General features: G+C 25.3%; 1 protein-coding gene across 1 annotated transcript; it reads left to right on the forward strand.

Moving 5' to 3' along the window:
* The first annotated feature begins 563 nt into the window (after nt 1-563).
* Nucleotides 564-2,175, forward strand: LOC126901437 (uncharacterized). The gene is made up of 2 exons (XM_050677874.1): nt 564-1,162; nt 1,327-2,175. Exons 1-2 carry the CDS (start codon nt 682-684, stop codon nt 1,677-1,679), a joined length of 834 nt encoding a protein of 277 aa, XP_050533831.1. The 5' UTR covers nt 564-681; the 3' UTR covers nt 1,680-2,175.
* The last annotated feature ends 16,368 nt before the right edge of the window (nt 2,176-18,543 follow it).

Below are 18,543 nucleotides of genomic sequence, written 5' to 3' on the forward strand. Positions count from 1 at the left end.
TTAATTTAAATGTATTATATACTTTTTAAACATTTATTCAACACTATTTAAATATTATCAATTTTAAAATGAAAACATAGCTGAAGCTAATTCACATTATTACTTAACTTTAAAAACTTCAACAATATCAATTTAATGTATTCACAAACATTTATTTTCCAAGTATAAACTAACTGTTAATAAAATCTTTAAAATGAGAAGTTAAGTTAAATATTATTAGCTCTACTCTGTACCAATTCTAACTAATAGAATGAATTTTGACCTGAGACTTATGATGTTAATGATATTCGCCTAGTGATTGAGTCTAAAAGGAATGCGGTTGTACCACGGGATAGTGACAATACTGTACGACCACCCAGTTTAAGATAGGTGTTTATAGAGGTGTACAAAGATAAAAAAACGAAATAATAATAATACAATATAATAGCAATATATAATATTATTCACTTTCTAACGACGACCAAGGGGCGAGGCCTCAGCTTCAGTAACTCTGGTGGGGAAAGCCCGGGATGACACACGCCGCGCTGCATTAAACGGCTGTGGGGCGATATATAGGGACCACCGTCTGTATTTCGCCCCATTGTGTTACCGATCTTCCATTTGAACTCATCGTGAGCTTCGTTGTACATCGTTGTACATCGTTTTAGTGCCGTTGTTCGTTATTTTTTATAATAATTAAACATGCGTTTCTCGTGTAGTGTTGTGTTAGCCGTTGCCGTCTTACCGTATTGCTTAAACGCTGCCGTCGTGTCCGGCCGACAAAATCAAATTACCGAAGGAGATCGAGAAGGTCGTTCAATTAATGACGGTAATTGGGCTCTTGTAACTAAAATTTCAGAGGAATGCGCAAAGGATCAGGATACTACTGCTTGTTTGGCTGTTAAGGCAGCAGCTGCTTTTGAAAGGGCTGCTCGTCTTGGAGATGTCCAAGTATTCCCAGGAGTAATGCTCGCCAAAAATTCAGTAGATTCTCAACGTGATTCCCGTGCTTTGCCTACCGAAGAAGAACTCCGTGGTCAATTGCCCGAAGATGCCGAAGAAAAGACTTCCAAAGTTACTGGAATGGTCGTCGACTCAGCCCTTAGATTTTTACAATCACGAACTCTTCAATTACAATTCCCTCAAACTAATGCTGAAGAACTTTCTAGGGCTATTGAAGAAGGTAAAAATAACAACTTGTATTAATTAAATCGTTAAAAAATTACAATTTTATATTTAATGTAATGCACTTATTTAATTTCCAAACTATAAATTATGATCTTTAATAAATTACTCTGAATTAATTAATTTAATATAGATGATTAATTAGTAGTTTTATATTTTCAGGCCGCGGTAAATTGAAGAAGAAGGTATTGCCTATTGTTGGTTTATTGGCTGTTAAAATCTTCGCTATACTTCCAGTTCTTTTGGGAATAATTGGATTTTTCGCTTTAAAAGCTTTAGTATTCGGAAAATTAGCTCTACTCATCGCTGGTGTCTTAGCTTTACAAAAATTCGCTGGATCGTCAAGTGGATTCGGTAAAATCGCTGAAGGATGGAGTGGCGCTAGTGCCGGTGCTTCCTGGCCATCATCCGGCTCTCCTAGTAACGGTGGTTACTACAGGCGTAGCATGGAAGCACAACAAATGGCCTACAATGGACAATTACAGCCTTCTGTTGTTTCTCCAACATCTGCGTAATAAGTGCTAATTCCATTTCAAATCTTTTTTAGACAATTTTTTTTAATTTATGATGATTTTTAAAAATTTTTTTACTATAAATATTATTGTAATTAGAATAATTGAGTAGAGCGGGTTATGAAGTAACCAATTTAAAATTATATTGTAAGTCAGTTTAATCTTGCCAAACTTACCAACAATATAATAAGATAAAAATGTAGGTTGATGCTCTATTGGGGCCGAGTAACTTTTTGCCATATTAGCATTAAGTTTTTACCATTAACGAATGTAAATGACTTTTTAATTTTTACAAAAATTAACATCTGTTAAAAAGTTATCGGCTTATATTTGGCCATTGTGGCTGATTTATTTTAAACACAAAAATAATTAGATTATTACGTGTAAACTCTACGAGTTAATCTATAATTTTTTTTTTTTACTTAGTAAATTAATTTGATAAAAATATGTATGCATGTCAATTAATTAAAGCATTGTAAATACTTATGAATGTCATAATATATATTTATATAATTATTGACTATAACAAAGTCTCAAATATTATTTTATACTTCCTAAAAAAATAAATAACCAGAATACGTAAGGGTATTTGATGTGAACAAATTTACTAGAAGCAATGTCTAACTCACAGCATGTTAAAAACAATACCCGGTGAGAGTGGTTGATTGAACATAAAAATAACACGTCGTGTTTGCTATTTGCAATGTACGAATTTATTGTTTGATTTTTCTTAATTGACTTGTAAAAGAAAATATGTTAGCGGAGAGAAACTTCTGACAATTCGTTTCAATAGGTAGTTCGTGAAATTATTTTATAAATATGCCCTATTGGCTTATTATACATGTCAACTATGTTTTAAATGACACATTGATTACAAATTGAATTAAGTTGTAACTTCATTTCGGTAGTACAATTGGTTTTGTATTCTATAGATGATTTCAACTAATTTTAATTGGTTTTAATTTATGTTATTGGCCTAAAAAAAATGCAATAATACATTCAGATGTATAAAAATAAATAAAAACATCAATTAACTCAACTAGTAATATTTTAAATCAATCAATGTATCAAAACTATATGATTTAATACTATGAAATTGATAATTAAATTAAATTAGGGTAGAAGCACTAATATAAGAAAATTTCAATTTTTCTACAATAATGACCTTAATAATACAAACTAAATAAAAATTAAATTATGTGACTTTTATCCTAAAACCTAATAGGAATCATCGCAAATCATATACATTTTTATAGATTTTCATAAACAGACCTATAGACAATATGTTTCTTTGAATAGAATAATTTCAAATAACTTAATATTTTAATTATATTATGCCCATAAGCAAATTATACAGAGTGATCAGTAAGGAAACAGGTCAATTGTTATAAACAATGAGAACACTTTACCTGTTTCCTCACTTATTGAACACTTGTATATATATTCATCATCTATAAACTATTAAATATTTTAAATTTAAGCAAAGAGAAAAATGATATTGTTATAAAAACTTTCAATCCTTTTTTTTGACCGAACAAAAGTCTCATTGTTTTATATCATATTTTTAATTAAAAATAAGGGTTTAGACTTAAATAAATTAAAGTTAAGGTTTTTATTTCTGGATAAAAAAACAATTGTTTATAACATTAAAATTAAAGAGTTTTTTAAAACCAAATAATTTTTCTATTTACGAAAATAAAAAATGTTCCATAGTTTTTGATAAAATAGGTGTCTTATTCTTATATCACCCAAGATATAGACATCAAAAAGTCATAATAATAATAATAATTAAATTAAATTAAAATACAATATAATAGATTACAAGATAGATCACTTTCTCTTTATCTTTATTATTAGCTAAAATAATTATCGAAATCACATTCACAAATACTCATTATTAAAATTCGTACTATGCTATTATGTAAAATATACTTACAATAACACAATACTTAAAACACAAGGTGTGAAGTAGATTTTTTAAGTTCAGTTTTAAGACATATTTGTTAAACAGTCAAAGTACTATCAAAAAATATATTACTGAAAAAATATAAAATTGCTAATTATATCTTCTTTGTACTATTTATTCCGTGTCCATTTTTAATTCATTCATTATTCATTTCAATAAAAATAGTTAAAAACTAATGACGGCTTAATAAGGTAATTCAAAAATGTGACAGAAACAGAAGACAGATACACTTTGATTATTATTATTGTATTATAAATTATTTTCAAATTGATTGACTGTGCATTATATGTTCAAGGCTGTGTGGAAATTTTGTCATTATTATGTAAATAAATAAATTATACGTATATTTTAAAATCATACTTTAATCACTTTCTTTTAATAAAATTTGTAAACTGAATAAAAATAAACAATTTTCTCACATATGAGGAAAATTATAGATTTATGTTTTCATAAAGCTATTCAATTTTTTTTAATTCAAAATCGATGCATTAAATATTAACAATTTATTAATCGTTCCTACTTCTTTAATAAATTGTAATTTTTAAAATCAAGCTAAAATTTTTTATGATGGTACAAAAAAGTAAAAACGAAAGCAATTAAAACGTAATTTTCTTTGATTTAAATATTCTCGTTTATTATTTAACCTTTAAAAATTATAATATTGAAAAATTGTGCTGAAATTTATGTCAACATTTTGTTTGGATATCTAAATTAAATTATGTTTTATTTAATTTTGAATAAAAAATTATACAATAGATTAATGTCAGTTAGTAGTTTAATCATTTAAGATTAATTAAGCTTTATCATAATTTCAAAATTTCACTTTATCTGTTAAAAATTTTTTTTACTTATTATAATTGATCCACTACTTTCTATTGGTTCAAATTTAAATATTCTTTTAATATAAAAGTAACGGAAAATTTATATATTTTTAAATATTATGTCAGTATTACGGTGCACTTTTTTTGTGAAGTAGCTTGTAGTATTAATTAATCAGTGTCACGATGACTTGGGTGCACAACTCAAAATCAAAAGTGTGACTCGTAAAAAGTAGCGTATTATTTGTGCCTTATTTGAGAAACCTAAAAATTCTTTTGTTGCCAATCGCAGCATTTGGTCGAGATTGTTATTTTTCTTTCTCAACATTATTTTCTATGATGAAAAATAAATTAGTGGTTAATTGAGTTGAACAAGCTCTGTTTGTAGCTATTCCGTTTAACATCAAATTACTGAATAGTAAACTAAGTTAGAAGGATACATTTATTTTCCAACGACACGGGTAAAAATGGCATTCGAGCTAATACGCTTTACAAACCATTAACTGCTAAAGTCAGAGGTGCCATTGTTTAACTAAAAGATTTGATAAATCGACCGAATCTATAACAGTTCTTAAGCTAATTTGAGTAATCACATTAATATCACTATTGTTAGGTCTAATGAAATTTATTATTAATATAAGTAACCTAAAATTATTTTTAATTATATTTCACAATACAATTTGTTTAACTGCTTAAGTGGAGCTATTACAATATTTCTTATTCTTTACTATATTTAGTGAACACAATGTATTCTATGGATTTACTATTTATTTATTTTTATTCTTTCATTTAATAGACAAATATTCTTTACTTAATCATTCCCCTGTTTTAGCTTCGATGCGAAACTGTGAAGGTATTAATTATACTATGATGTGTTTATTTTTATCTATTTATTTTTTGTGTCTCTTACCACTTATTCTCTGCTCTCACTGGATCGATTTTGATGAACAATATGTCAATATACCACAAATCGTATCTAATCGTATACAATATCCTCAAAAATTGAACAAATTCTCTCATTCCCGTAATTAAGGGACATTTATAAAAAAAATTACAACACTAAAAATAAGTAATTTTCGACATTTTTCACCTTTTTTTACTTAAAACTATCATTAAAACTTTTTGAAAAATGGATAAATAGAACAATTTTTTTTTAAGATACATTAGATATTTACTCATCGTTTGGTATATATATTTTTTAAATTTGACCCTTTTGAATCCCCCCTATGAATGCCCACAAGGGGATTCAAAATGATAAATTTTCCACAAATAATTAACTTAATCAACAAAATTTTACACTTTTATACATATCTTAAATTAGAAATTTCGAAATTTATTGTCTTCATGGTGAAAACGGCTACCGTATTCAAAAATATATTATTGTTGTGTAATAGTCCCGATTTTATATTTTATATTTTTAACTTTATATTTCTTTAACATTTCGAAAAATGTATGGATCAACACAATTTTTATATGATAAATACTATTTATATACTTCCTTCATTTGAAATATCTTTTTTTTTTAACAGACATTTTCATTTATACAGGGGGGTTAAAAAATGAAAACTGCGTATAGAAAATAGAATTTTTTAAACTTAATTTTTGAAAGCGTTCCGGAAATATTGACGTTTTTATACATATCTTAATTTAGAGCTTATGTAATATACTTTAGTATAGAAAATAAAATGTCAAACTTTACGTTGTTTTCTTGGTGAAAATGGCTACCGTATTAAAAAATATACTATTTTTGTGTCAAAATACTCGGATTAGTATTTTATTTTATTTTAATATACCTTACAAGGGTAGTACACTAATTTTCATAAATATTATATAAATATAATTTTACTATGATGTGTTTTTTTTGTGACTGTTATCACTTCTTCTCAACTTTCACCAAACCGATTTTTTTAATACTATTACGATTTGGATTTTGATTTTAAGCAAATCATCAACCTTCAACTGAACCAATTTTATATGGAAATCAACAGTACGAATAAAAAACTAAAATTTTATATAAAGAAAAAAGTGTATTTTTAATAATTTATTTATTTACTTATCATAAATTATGAATTAACAAATAAATTAATTCATTATTTGTTATTTATATTTTTACTGTGTAATATATACTAAATACTTATTCTATGTTTAATCCATCATCAAACCATTGTGTGATTCTTCTTTTTTTTATTATATAAATATATATTAATATTATGTAAATATAATTGAAATAGCATAGAAAGTTTAATTTATTTTAATTTTTTTTTTTACTTCTTTTAAGTCGAGAAAAATAAAATTGAAATTTGAACTAGCTTAAATTGCCATTTTTATCCTTTAAAAATGTGACGTACGATTTCCAAATCAGTAACACTTGTGTATATCACACTTTGGGTACGAAGTTCGAACTCGCTTGTACCCCCAAATTTTTTTCTTAATTCTTTTTGTGAGTTTGAAAAAATTGTTTACTCATTTTATTTTTACCTCTTTTAGATTCAATTATTTCTATGAATGTCAAGAACTCCATCACTGTAATCTTCCCTCGTTTTTGTAGGCTGACAAAATCCCATCTGCTATATCATTAATACTTATCCCAATGTTACGACCCTACTCTTTTGGATTCTTTTACTCACATATATACATGAATANGAAGAAATTTCTCATTCCTATTAAAATTATTTGACTTTGTAATTTTTTTTTGTGGCTTTCATTTATCTCTCAGGTCTCATTTGACTCTCATCTTGACTGTAATATTTATTTTATTGCGTGAGTAGCTTTAGTACTCGCATGTATTTTATTCCTTTTCCTTAATGTAGACTTGGGCTACGGTATGTTTTACATATCAACCACGTACAACTTCAATCATCACAGTTGTGGTTAATAAATCATGAAGTATTATAATCATTTATATTTAACGACATATAACCTCAAATTAAAATATTAATTAACTTAAAATTAAATTCCATCTATGGTCTAGTAATCATATCGAGGTATGACAACTCACCTAGGTGTTGGTGACCTTGTTACTATAGCTAATCGTTATGCAAATGGCAAATCACGGTGTTTTTGTAGGCTGACAAAAGCCCATCTGCTATATCATTAATACTTATCCCAATGTTACGACCCTACTCTTTTGGATTCTTTTACTCACATATATACATGAATAGTGTATAATTGCATTGCTATGGTATGCTTGCTGGTGTTTTCGCTAATATTTATAAAAATGATACTATTATTAATTGTTATTTCACCTTTCACAATCACTTCCGAATTCTCTTTTCTTAGCTGTATTCTTCTAAAACTCTTTATCTGAATTACTGGAGTATTTGACACTAACCAGTTTTCTACTAGATTAAATTGCAAGTAAATTTCCAAGTTATTTATATTTTACTGTATTTATATTGATAAGTATTTGTTAAAAAATTATTACCTTAATAGTAATTATCGAAAATTATTACAATTGCTCGCAATATAAATAAAATTTTGAAAAAATAAAATATTTAGTTACATTTTATTTTTTTGATTAATCAGCTACTAGCATCATTCCTTATAACTTAGACGCAAGGGTGTTAACTTAATATTTTAAATAACATCATACACATTTAACTAGTTTAAAAAATTATATAAGGCTTGACCACAACTTTTGGACCAGCACTACAAAGGTTATGATGATTTATAAAAATAGATCAAGAAAAAGGCGAGAGTATGGCTATTTTTATTATTAGATATTTTTATCAGAACTTTTTTTTATTTAATATTATTATGAAAACGTTATATGAACAGAATACAATTAGTAAATTAATAAGATATATTCAAACAAATTAATTTATATAATATACAATAATAATATAATATTGTACAATATTATACAATAACTCGGTTTTAAGTATATGCCTTAAATTCGAAAAAACGCAAAATATGTACACAAAAAATATTGTGTTATAAACATTTCATTGTACGCCTAACTTTAAATTAAGCAGATAAAATAAAGAACGCACGTGCATATTTGGTTAATTCCCATCATTTATCAAGGAAGACTTCCAGTAAAAATAAGTTAATTGTACACTTTATTTTGTGGGTATAAAATTTATCATTAATAAACTACTAACTAACGATAATGGAAATAATTAAATGACAATTTTTAAAATAAAAATTACTATTTAATGACTTATATTTATAAAAAGTTAATATAAAGATAAGTATTCAAAAATATTTATGCACATAAAATATCTACGATATAAATTCTATGTGTGATGATATATTGATGGTACTTGGAAAAAACTATCGACATAAAAAATCTGTAAAAATGAGTTTAACATACATGATTTAAAAAAAATATACGTCTCTACTGGTGAAGCAATATAAGTTATATAAAGGCTATACTAAATTACATTATAGTTGATTTATGATTAAATAAATTTTACCAATAAAACAAAATGATTGCTTTTAAATCATTTATGTTAAGACATTTTCTCCAAAATAAACCATTATTTAAACAAAAGCATTAACTTAATCAGCTACAACTATTCAAGAATTTCTTATATTAGTGGCTTTTTTTGTTAGGTAAATAAAAAAAATCATTGAAATTTTTTCAGTTTGAATAATTTTCAAATCGTGATCTACTTAATCCTATCAAATAACATAATCAAATTAGTATTTTACGTAATCCATTTAGGATTATTGATTTTCAAAAAAGCCTTATAAGTTAATAAATAAAATATTTTAAATTATATATATCGATTTTAATGATGACATACGCCTTGCTACCATACTGGTTCCCTCATTAATAAAGACAGTGCGTAAATAGACAGCCAATATAAAAATCCGTCTAATCTTTAAGACACAGCTGACCCCAATTAATTAGGATAGTGACTATGGTGATGATAATGATCCTATCATTATCATACCCTCCATACGTTTCTTTGGTTTATGTCAAATCATAGTTACATTGGGCTTCTCTCTGAAGTTTCTGATAACTGTCTTAAAATATTTTCAATATATCTGTAATAAAAGTAATCTGGAAGAATTTTAAATGTTTCCTTGCACTACACGTCCTTTGAAATTTAACATAAAACTATCTACCCGACGAAATCCTGAACATTCATTTTAAACTTCCCTCAATTGTTTAATTATTCCAATTTAAGTGTCCCTAAACCCTTTTCTGGTTTTTGTTCGTTGCTACTAGGCAAAGTCTGATGTATTACAAAAAATATTTTTAAGTATTTTTATAGAAGAAGAACGTATTTGTCGCGTTCTAGTATTATCGAGAAGTTTCGTTTTTGAAGCTTCAAAAATATTGACCTAAAAAATGTTGTTTGGACAAATTGGAGCCTGTTACGATTTGGTCAACCATTTTATTTAGTCTACTTTTAATTGGTTAAAAAGTTTGTAGACTTAAGAATTAAAAATTCATTAATTGTAAAAAGATAAAAGTAATAATAATTTTTATTTCGTAAAATTTGAACCAAATGTACCCATCTACTCTAACGTGTAACGTCCAGTGCGTTTGACTCGAGTGATCCACACTGAAGTCATGTTTGGTATTTTATAGTATATGCCTGTTATTACGGTGAATGTGGGGAACATATAATAATGTAGGTCATGCGACCACTCGAGTACTGTTAATATCATATTAGTTGGTTACATGAGTAAACGGACTCGCATAGAATTTCTCCGAACGCATTCCACAGTAATCCGCTTTCTCTGCAACTATAAACCACCTATTAACACTTTTATTTTTAGTTAATTTTTCAATGTTTAATAAAGCGTATTGTTAAACTTACTAATTAACTATTCTGAATAATCATTTATTTATAAACTAATTCGGTGTGTGTTTATTTCCGAGTTCTATTGTAAAATTCTATAATTAATAGGTTATGGTTTATTTATTACGATATTTTTTTAAATCTACAAAAACTCCGTGAGAAAAATAATAGTTAAAAAGTTTTTTTTTATATTTAAATGTTTAGTTAGTATAACTTACATTGCTAAATAGAAAATACTCAAAACTCAAGTATATTTATCGGAAAATTTCAAAAATGTACGATAATTATTGCTTAAACATTATAGCTTTAACTCAAAGTGTTTTTTATTTAAATTACTACTGTCTGATTCCCTTTCAACATTCATTTTTTCATTTTATTTTAATTTAACATTTTTATTTAATATAGTAATAAACACAAGAAACAAACCTGTAAATGTATTTTTTAATCATAGTACCAAACATGAAATTAACATGGTGAATGAATTAAATTTATTGCGTCAAAACATAGTTTAGTTTTTTAAATTTAACAGACTTTTTTACTAAAACTGAGGTCTCTAATAATTATAAGAACAATTTAAGGTGGTTAATTAATTCAACCGACTCTATTAATTCAAGACTTTTATAAAAAACAGTAGTGTGACATGAAAACTTTCTCTTTTTCTTCTTTTGATCAAGTGAAACAAAAGTAGATCCGGGTGCGTCACCTTAGAGCGTACCCAAATAGTTTTTCATTGATACATCGATTCTTGATTTTTTCTTAATAATTAACTAAAAATAACAACAACACACTATTTTAGAATAATTATATCTGTTACAATTGGAAAACTTTGATCATATATTATGTGTGCTAAAATTTAGATACTGTAATAGCATTTTTTGATGTATCAACATTTTGGGTTAATATATTAACTCCAAATAATAAGTTACTGAGATCATTAATAATAAAGAAATAGTTAAATTAATTCCTATAATTCATAAACTTTGAATTCTCATTTGTATAATTTTATTAATCACTAATTAAAATTTTTCTGGCTGAGTTATTTTAATATTAAAAGTACATATTAAAGTAAAATAACAAATACTAAATAATAGTGTATTTTATAATTAAATTAAGTAATGAATTTAGTATTATTAGTGGAATGGTGTGCCCAAATCGGTAACGCGTCAGTATCTGATGCGTACTGTCTCGGGTTCAAGAATCGATTTCGGGCAGATCCATTTGCTAAACGAAACATTTGTTTAGTGAGTTGCATCCATCTCTCTGGAGATGAACTAAATTAACCATCGTAGAGTATACATAGTTAAAAAAACTTCTCTTAGGGGAGGCCGCAATCGCCATCAATGGGTTATAAAAAACGATTTGTCGTATCTCCGTGACTAATCTGTATATTTTAATTGCTAAAATTTAGCTAAAATTTAAAACTCCAAATCTATATAAGTTTCTATTGCTAGCTTTAAAAGTATTTTTTATCAAAAATTGAACAATAACTTAACTCAAGTTGATGGAACTTATCTATAAGGTTCACAACATGAAATAGATCTAATGTTATATTATTACAAATGCTATTAAACATTGGATAATTATTATTATATTAATTATAGTAATAATAACAAATACATATATTAATATAGTCAGAAAATTATTCGTAAAAAATTTATATATAAAAAACAGCGATGTAGCTAATCTTTTCTTTTGAAGTCAAATACCCACAAGAAAATTAAACGTTAAATCGAACCTAAACAAACAACGCTTGGAAATAAGAATTTTTAAATATAACTTCTTTATATCAAAATTGTTTAATTCATCAATTAAACTATACTATTAAAATTATGAACTATTCTAACAAATTGGCTATTTAAATTTGATTTTGGAAATAAGTCGAAATTCTGGCTTAGTTCTAATTAATTAAATCAATTAGACAAATTACATTAAGAAGATTTGTTGAGAAAAATGATTAAGCCCAAGAACCTTTTGTTATGTATACTATTTAATTCTAATATCTTAAAATATATTTTTAATACAAAATATAATTTATCAAAAAATTTACTTAAGGGAAATATATCTTAATTTTTGTAAAAGTTAAATAAGAGAGCATCTAATGCTAATAAAATTAAAAGAATAAGTATATTCATAAATAAACGGATACAGTTCAACAGTAACTTCGTAAACATTTAGCTTTAGATTGAATCGAATTCATGTCCTTGATGCGTTTCTGTTAATAAGTGTGTGAATGGGAATCAACTATAGGAATGTTACGGCCAAGGTTGTGCTGACCTACTATAAGTACAACAACTGTATATTTTGGTATCCATATATGGTCATCATCTCTCTCCTCTCTTCATGAAAATACGATCCACGCCGGCCTCCAGACTACTTTCTATTGGAGACGATGGCACTTTCTTTTCTTCTGCCTATAAACCGCGGTTGTATAAAAACTTTAAACACACTCCAGCACAGGTTACACACCCGTGCGCACCCAACATAAAATTTCTTCCACGCCCTACTGTTTGTGTGTACACGTCGTATAATTTATATTCTATACAATTGTATTGTAATATTTCATTAAACCTCTTAATCATAGACAAGAATAATAAAATCACTTTTATAAATAGATATTGAAACGAAAAATTTTGGAAAAAATAAGTACAAGTAATAACAATACTAATTTTAATAAAACAGCCATTAAATAAATTTTTTGCTAACAAGCAATGAGTTTACATAAAAAATGTACTTTGTTTTATTGAATGAAAATAATATTAATTAAAAGGAATAAACGTGTTCTTAATTAATTTACTAAGAATTAAGTTTAAATTGAAATTCTATGCTTTAAATTTAAATTATGTAAATTACTAATAACTATGTAATTATTATAGTGGTTTCACATCAGAAGATATGAAACCATCTTCTGATTATATTGAGTTAGTAACTTAATCTAAAACTTTAAATTCTATGTAATTCTAACAACAAAAATAATATTTATTCATATCAATACCTTATTTATTTTTTTAACTTTAAAAACAGGATTGAAATTTATTTCTCATTTTTTAGAAATGAAAAAAATTTTGCAAGATTTACAATAACTCTCTTATCAAAAAAACATAATAATAAGAGTAAGAAATACAGATTACGTGTCAAATTTTGTTAAAAATCTTTTATGAATATAAATTTTGTCAATTCAAATGATATGAATCAATATGTATCATTAAAGTTTGTACTTTTATTGCTCTCGACTGGTCCAATTTATTAAACTGGAATAGTTATAATAGTAACTCAATAGAAAAAACGGGAAACTACAACAGTGAACTGTTCTATTTTACTGTATAAAAATTGTAAACTGAGTAAATAAGATAAATTTTTAAAGCAATACCCCTTGTAAGTCCTTTATATTCTTTATAAAATATTGAATGTTTAAGAAAGATACAATTATTTGCTGCCCCCGGCCTGAATTTCTGTTCACAACTATGGTATATTATGAATCATGTTTAATTAATACTTTATTGAATACACGAAATACCTAATGAAGAATAAAATTACAGTAGAGTTTTTTACAAATGTAAACCATTCATCATACGTGAATTGTGCAAAAATAAATGTAATGATAAATTGTTTTGTCACTTAAAATATTTTTTGTAGTTAGAACACATATTACTTAAAAAAAAATGAATCGTCAATTTGAATGAACATGAAATAAATACATAAATACTAGTTTTGGTTTATAATAAATACTAGTAATTGAAATAGAAGTATTTTTTTTTTGTATGACTAGCAACCAACAAATGGAATAAAAAACAAATATACATATTTTAAGTCGACGGAGATGACTGATTTGATAGAAAGACGCCTTACTGAAATTCTGATTTAAACATTTTTGGTCTATTGTTTTTGTTGTTTAAATATACAAAAAACCAAGTAGTTCACACACGATCTGACTAGGCACAAAAAAGCAATGTATTAATAAAAGACATTTAAATATTGAGTTCAGTATTTGTTAGTGTACTTGGCGGACATGAAATATTTCGAATCATGGGTCTAAAAATTACTTTTTATTTTATAATCTTATTAATAATTCTACTAGTTTTATTTTATTATACAGATGCTAAAATTTATTTTAATAGTTCTATTAAAATTAAACCAAAAGGATTTATAGGAGGTAAATGTATAATATATAATAAATATTTTATTAATTTAAATATAATTAACATTATTTCTATCAGATAGAAATAAAGAGATTCTCTTTTAAAAATGAATATTGATTATTAAACGTAATATAAATATAAAAAAACTTCTACTTAACTTTGTACTAAATATCAAAAACTCATTCCTAATCGCATTGATATATTTGTTATCTAAAGTTATAAAATAAACTTATTTTATACAATAAAATATTTTAGATTACATAGTATAATATTTCTGGTAGATAAACATTTTTTTTTACTTTTAAAATAATCTAAAAATTGGTTATGTTGATGGTTTAGTATACAAAAGAGTTATATAATTATTTTTGTGACAAAAAACAAAGTGTAAAATGTCAACAAAAAAAAATGTATAGTATATCAAAATGTTAAAATAGTATTAAACTTTATGACGATACCGCATTTATAGGAAACTTCTAAAAATGTTTAAAAGCCATACACATTTATTGTTTGCTATACTTTCAAATCGATTCAATTCAAAATACAATTATTTTTATGGGCATTATCCTACCATTATAAAAATTATGTGGTGGAGTGGGTCACACAATTGTCACCTTAGCTCTGTACACTGTCGATTTCCAGATGGGTGACCATACAAGAACTTTAACAGTGACACAAACTTTGTTCCCATACTGGTTTTCCTTCTAGCTCCTTTGTTAGGTTTATGAAAAAATTATTGAAAATTTTTCAATTTTAATAATTTTTAAGTTGTACTTCATTTAATCCTAATACATAAAAAAATAATAACATAATCAAATTATTGTGCTAAGTAATCCATTTAAAACTATTGATTTTCAAAATAGTTTCATCAGTTAATAAATAAAATATATTTTGAATAATTCCAAATTATATATGTCGATTTTAATGATGATACACACCTTACCACCATACTGGTTCCCTCATTAATAAAGACATTGCGTAAATCGACATCCGATATAAAAATCCATCAAATCTTTAAGATATAGCTGATCCCAATTAATTAGGATAGAGACAATGGTGATGATAATGATCATATCATAGTCATACCCTCCATACGTTTCTGTGGTTTATCAAATCATAGTTACATTGGGCTTCTCTCTGAAGTTTCTGATAACTGTCTTAAGTATTTTCAATATATCTGTAATAAAAGTAACAGCTGATCCCAATTAATTAAGATAGAATGAACCCGACGAAATCCTGCACAATCATTTTAAACTTCCATTAATTGTATAATAATATTTGAGTTAAATATTTTTAATTTTAAATTAATAATATTTTTAACCTAGTTTTAATTTGAAGTTCCAATTATCCTTATTTGGGTATTCCAAACCCTTCTCTGGTCATTATTTTACAATTTTGAAATTTAAAAGTGTATATTTCAAACATATATATTTCAAATTGTTATGCTGCAAAATTATACAGTGTTGGTTTTTTATTAAACAATTTATTGAAGCCTCGAATACAATGGATGGTGTAAATTGAACTTATAAGTATATTATGTTGCCTATCTGCACCGTTAAAAACAAACATATTGCTTAGCTATTTTATCGTTTGCACGATACTTAGAGCGCTTTCTAGTATTTAATATTAAAGTAAATTTTTTTATAAACTCTGTAGGAGATTTTGATGGAATACCACTTCCAGAAAGTACGTCTTCAGTTCTTAACACGACCATGTCCAATGCATTTTCGGGACAACAGTTTATGTATTAAATACCACTAAAAGAGATACAAAGCATTAAAAATGCTAAATATAAGAAACCTGGTAAATAAAATATATGCAAAACAGCATATTTTTTTTAATTCAACATTTTTTAATCATTAATATTTAAACTTATAATTTAATTAAAAGATTCAAATTAATATATTTATTAAAGATAAAATATATTGCAAAAAAATTCTAGTTGTTAATTATAATAATTATAAAATTTTTGTTATAGTAAAAAAAATGTTTTTTTTTTAATTAAAATAGTAATTTGTTTTTGACTTTCTGCTAAAAAAATTTTTTTTGGAAAATATACCCATTTTTTTATCCTTCTTTATTATACATCTTGAAAAGTAAAGGTTTAATGCTTTTTTTTTATTATTATTTTTATGTGAAGAAAATTGTGTGAAGTTGATTTTTATAGTTTTATAGTTTTAAAAGATTTACTTCGAAGAACAATTTTCAGAAATTGAAAGTAATATCATATAAAATTGAATGCAATTTTACGTAATATTCGGATTAAGATTATAAAATGATCTTACCAAAATTATTTATATATTCAAAATTCATTACACCAGTGTTAAGAGTATAATAAATGAATATAAATAAATGCTCTTTTTATATATTAACTTAGGTAAATGTTGAATATTGTTTTTTTTTTTTTGACATCTTATTTTAAATTGAAAAAAAAAAATCATTGTTTTTTTCAACACTTGTAAAAAAAGTTGGTCTACTTTAAATAACCATAAAATAAAAATTATGCATTCGTCATAAAACTAATTACCTTTGGTAAAAATTGATGTAACTTAATTTACTATTTATAACATCAAAAAGTGTTTTATATTTTTATATTTATTTTTTTTTAGTTAACGTTGATGACAGCTACGTTGGACACTATTTAGGCGCTTCAATTGTATCTATTGGTACATTAATATCTTTAACTACATTTGTTCTAATAGTTATGGCTGGTAAAGCTTTACTTATTGCTACAAGTGCAATTACTTTAACTTTCCTTAGTTCTAGTTGGTTAAAGAAATCTATGAATTTGGCTACTTCTTCTACTATTTTAAAAATTATCTCTCAGCCGTATCATTCGCGAGGTCATAGAATTTTGTCAGAAGCACAATTGGAATCCTACACTCCAGTCCAGCAATACTATAGTGGTGGTTATTGATATTTCTTGAACTATTCTTCATAACAGATTATTGTTTTATATTAGTCAATCTTTTGTCTTATTTTTTTTTTACTTAAAATGCACGGCACTACTATAATATCCCTCTACAGCTTTGACTTGGTTAATAATCTAGCTTGACACTTCAAAATGATTAATTGTTACTGACAGTTTTAATTGGTAAATAAAACTATAGTAAATAATAAATTAAATATTTGTTAATTATATGAACATTAAATTGAAAGGTAACTTTCCAAAACGTATCACTTTTAAAAATCTCATTAATGAGTTAAAAATGAATAATTTATTTTAAACATATTTTCTTTAGGAAAGACATTGATTGAAAATTAAAAATTGTATTTTGTTAAGTATAAATGTTTAACATTAATATGTAGCTGAGAAAGTATTAATTTATTTGTGTCTGATACTATAAATTTCAGTTTTTTTTTATCAATATTGTTTGAAAAATACATTAAAATAACCGAAAATCATAACTATTATATACTGAAATACCTTGAAAATTTGAAGAAATTCCCCTCAATTTTTTTATTAGCGAATAAAAATATAACAACTGTTTAACAAAATATTTTTGACATATTTTAATATTTAACATGAATTCTTATGAATTTATTCAAAAGTTATAAATCTGTATGAAGTTTTAACAACTTAATATTTTAAATACATGAATTTAAGAGTTATTATTACTCCTAAACAAATTTTTTAAATACATCATGGCCTTAACTAATTTGTTTTGATTCATACTGTTATTATAGGTGAGAATTCACACCATAAAAAACATTTTTTTTTTAAATGGGCGTTTGTTTAAATTTTTTGGTTATCATACCGCGAATAGCCGAACTTTTCAAAAATGCATTAGCATTAAAGTGATTTGAGACAGTTATATCACTGTCACATTTCAGTCTAAACTTTATCCATCTTAACGGTTCTCTAGTGTATTGGGTCTTTTAATTTAGATTTTCCTGCAAAGTTAAAAAAATTAAAATATCACTAGTTATTCTTCAATTATCATGTATTTTTATATATTTTTAATTTAAAAGAATTTAGATAATTATTTATATGTTTACTTATGCGATATTTATAACTATTACATCAATTTTATCTCTATAATTAGATCTACTATAGATACTTAAAAAATCATTTCTAAAACCTATCATCAACATACATAAATCAAAAATATAATTTTACTGTTATTATTATTTTTTAATACCAAGTACACCAATATTATTTATACGTTAACAAATTGTTATTACACTCAA

This window comes from Daktulosphaira vitifoliae, unplaced genomic scaffold (assembly GCF_025091365.1).
Source record: "Daktulosphaira vitifoliae isolate Bord-2020 unplaced genomic scaffold, ASM2509136v1 Scaffold_3, whole genome shotgun sequence".
Lineage (NCBI taxonomy): Eukaryota > Metazoa > Arthropoda > Insecta > Hemiptera > Phylloxeridae > Daktulosphaira > Daktulosphaira vitifoliae.

What these genes read in the sequence shown, in the direction of transcription:
- LOC126901437 (XM_050677874.1), top strand. Translation starts at nt 682, where the DNA reads ATGCGTTTCTCGTGTAGTGTTGTGTTAGCCGTTGCCGTCTTACCGTAT. An exon ending in TTCTAGGGCTATTGAAGAAG is followed by an intron (nt 1,163 to 1,326) that starts GTAAAAATAACA and finishes TTATATTTTCAG; the next exon opens with GCCGCGGTAAATTGAAGAAG.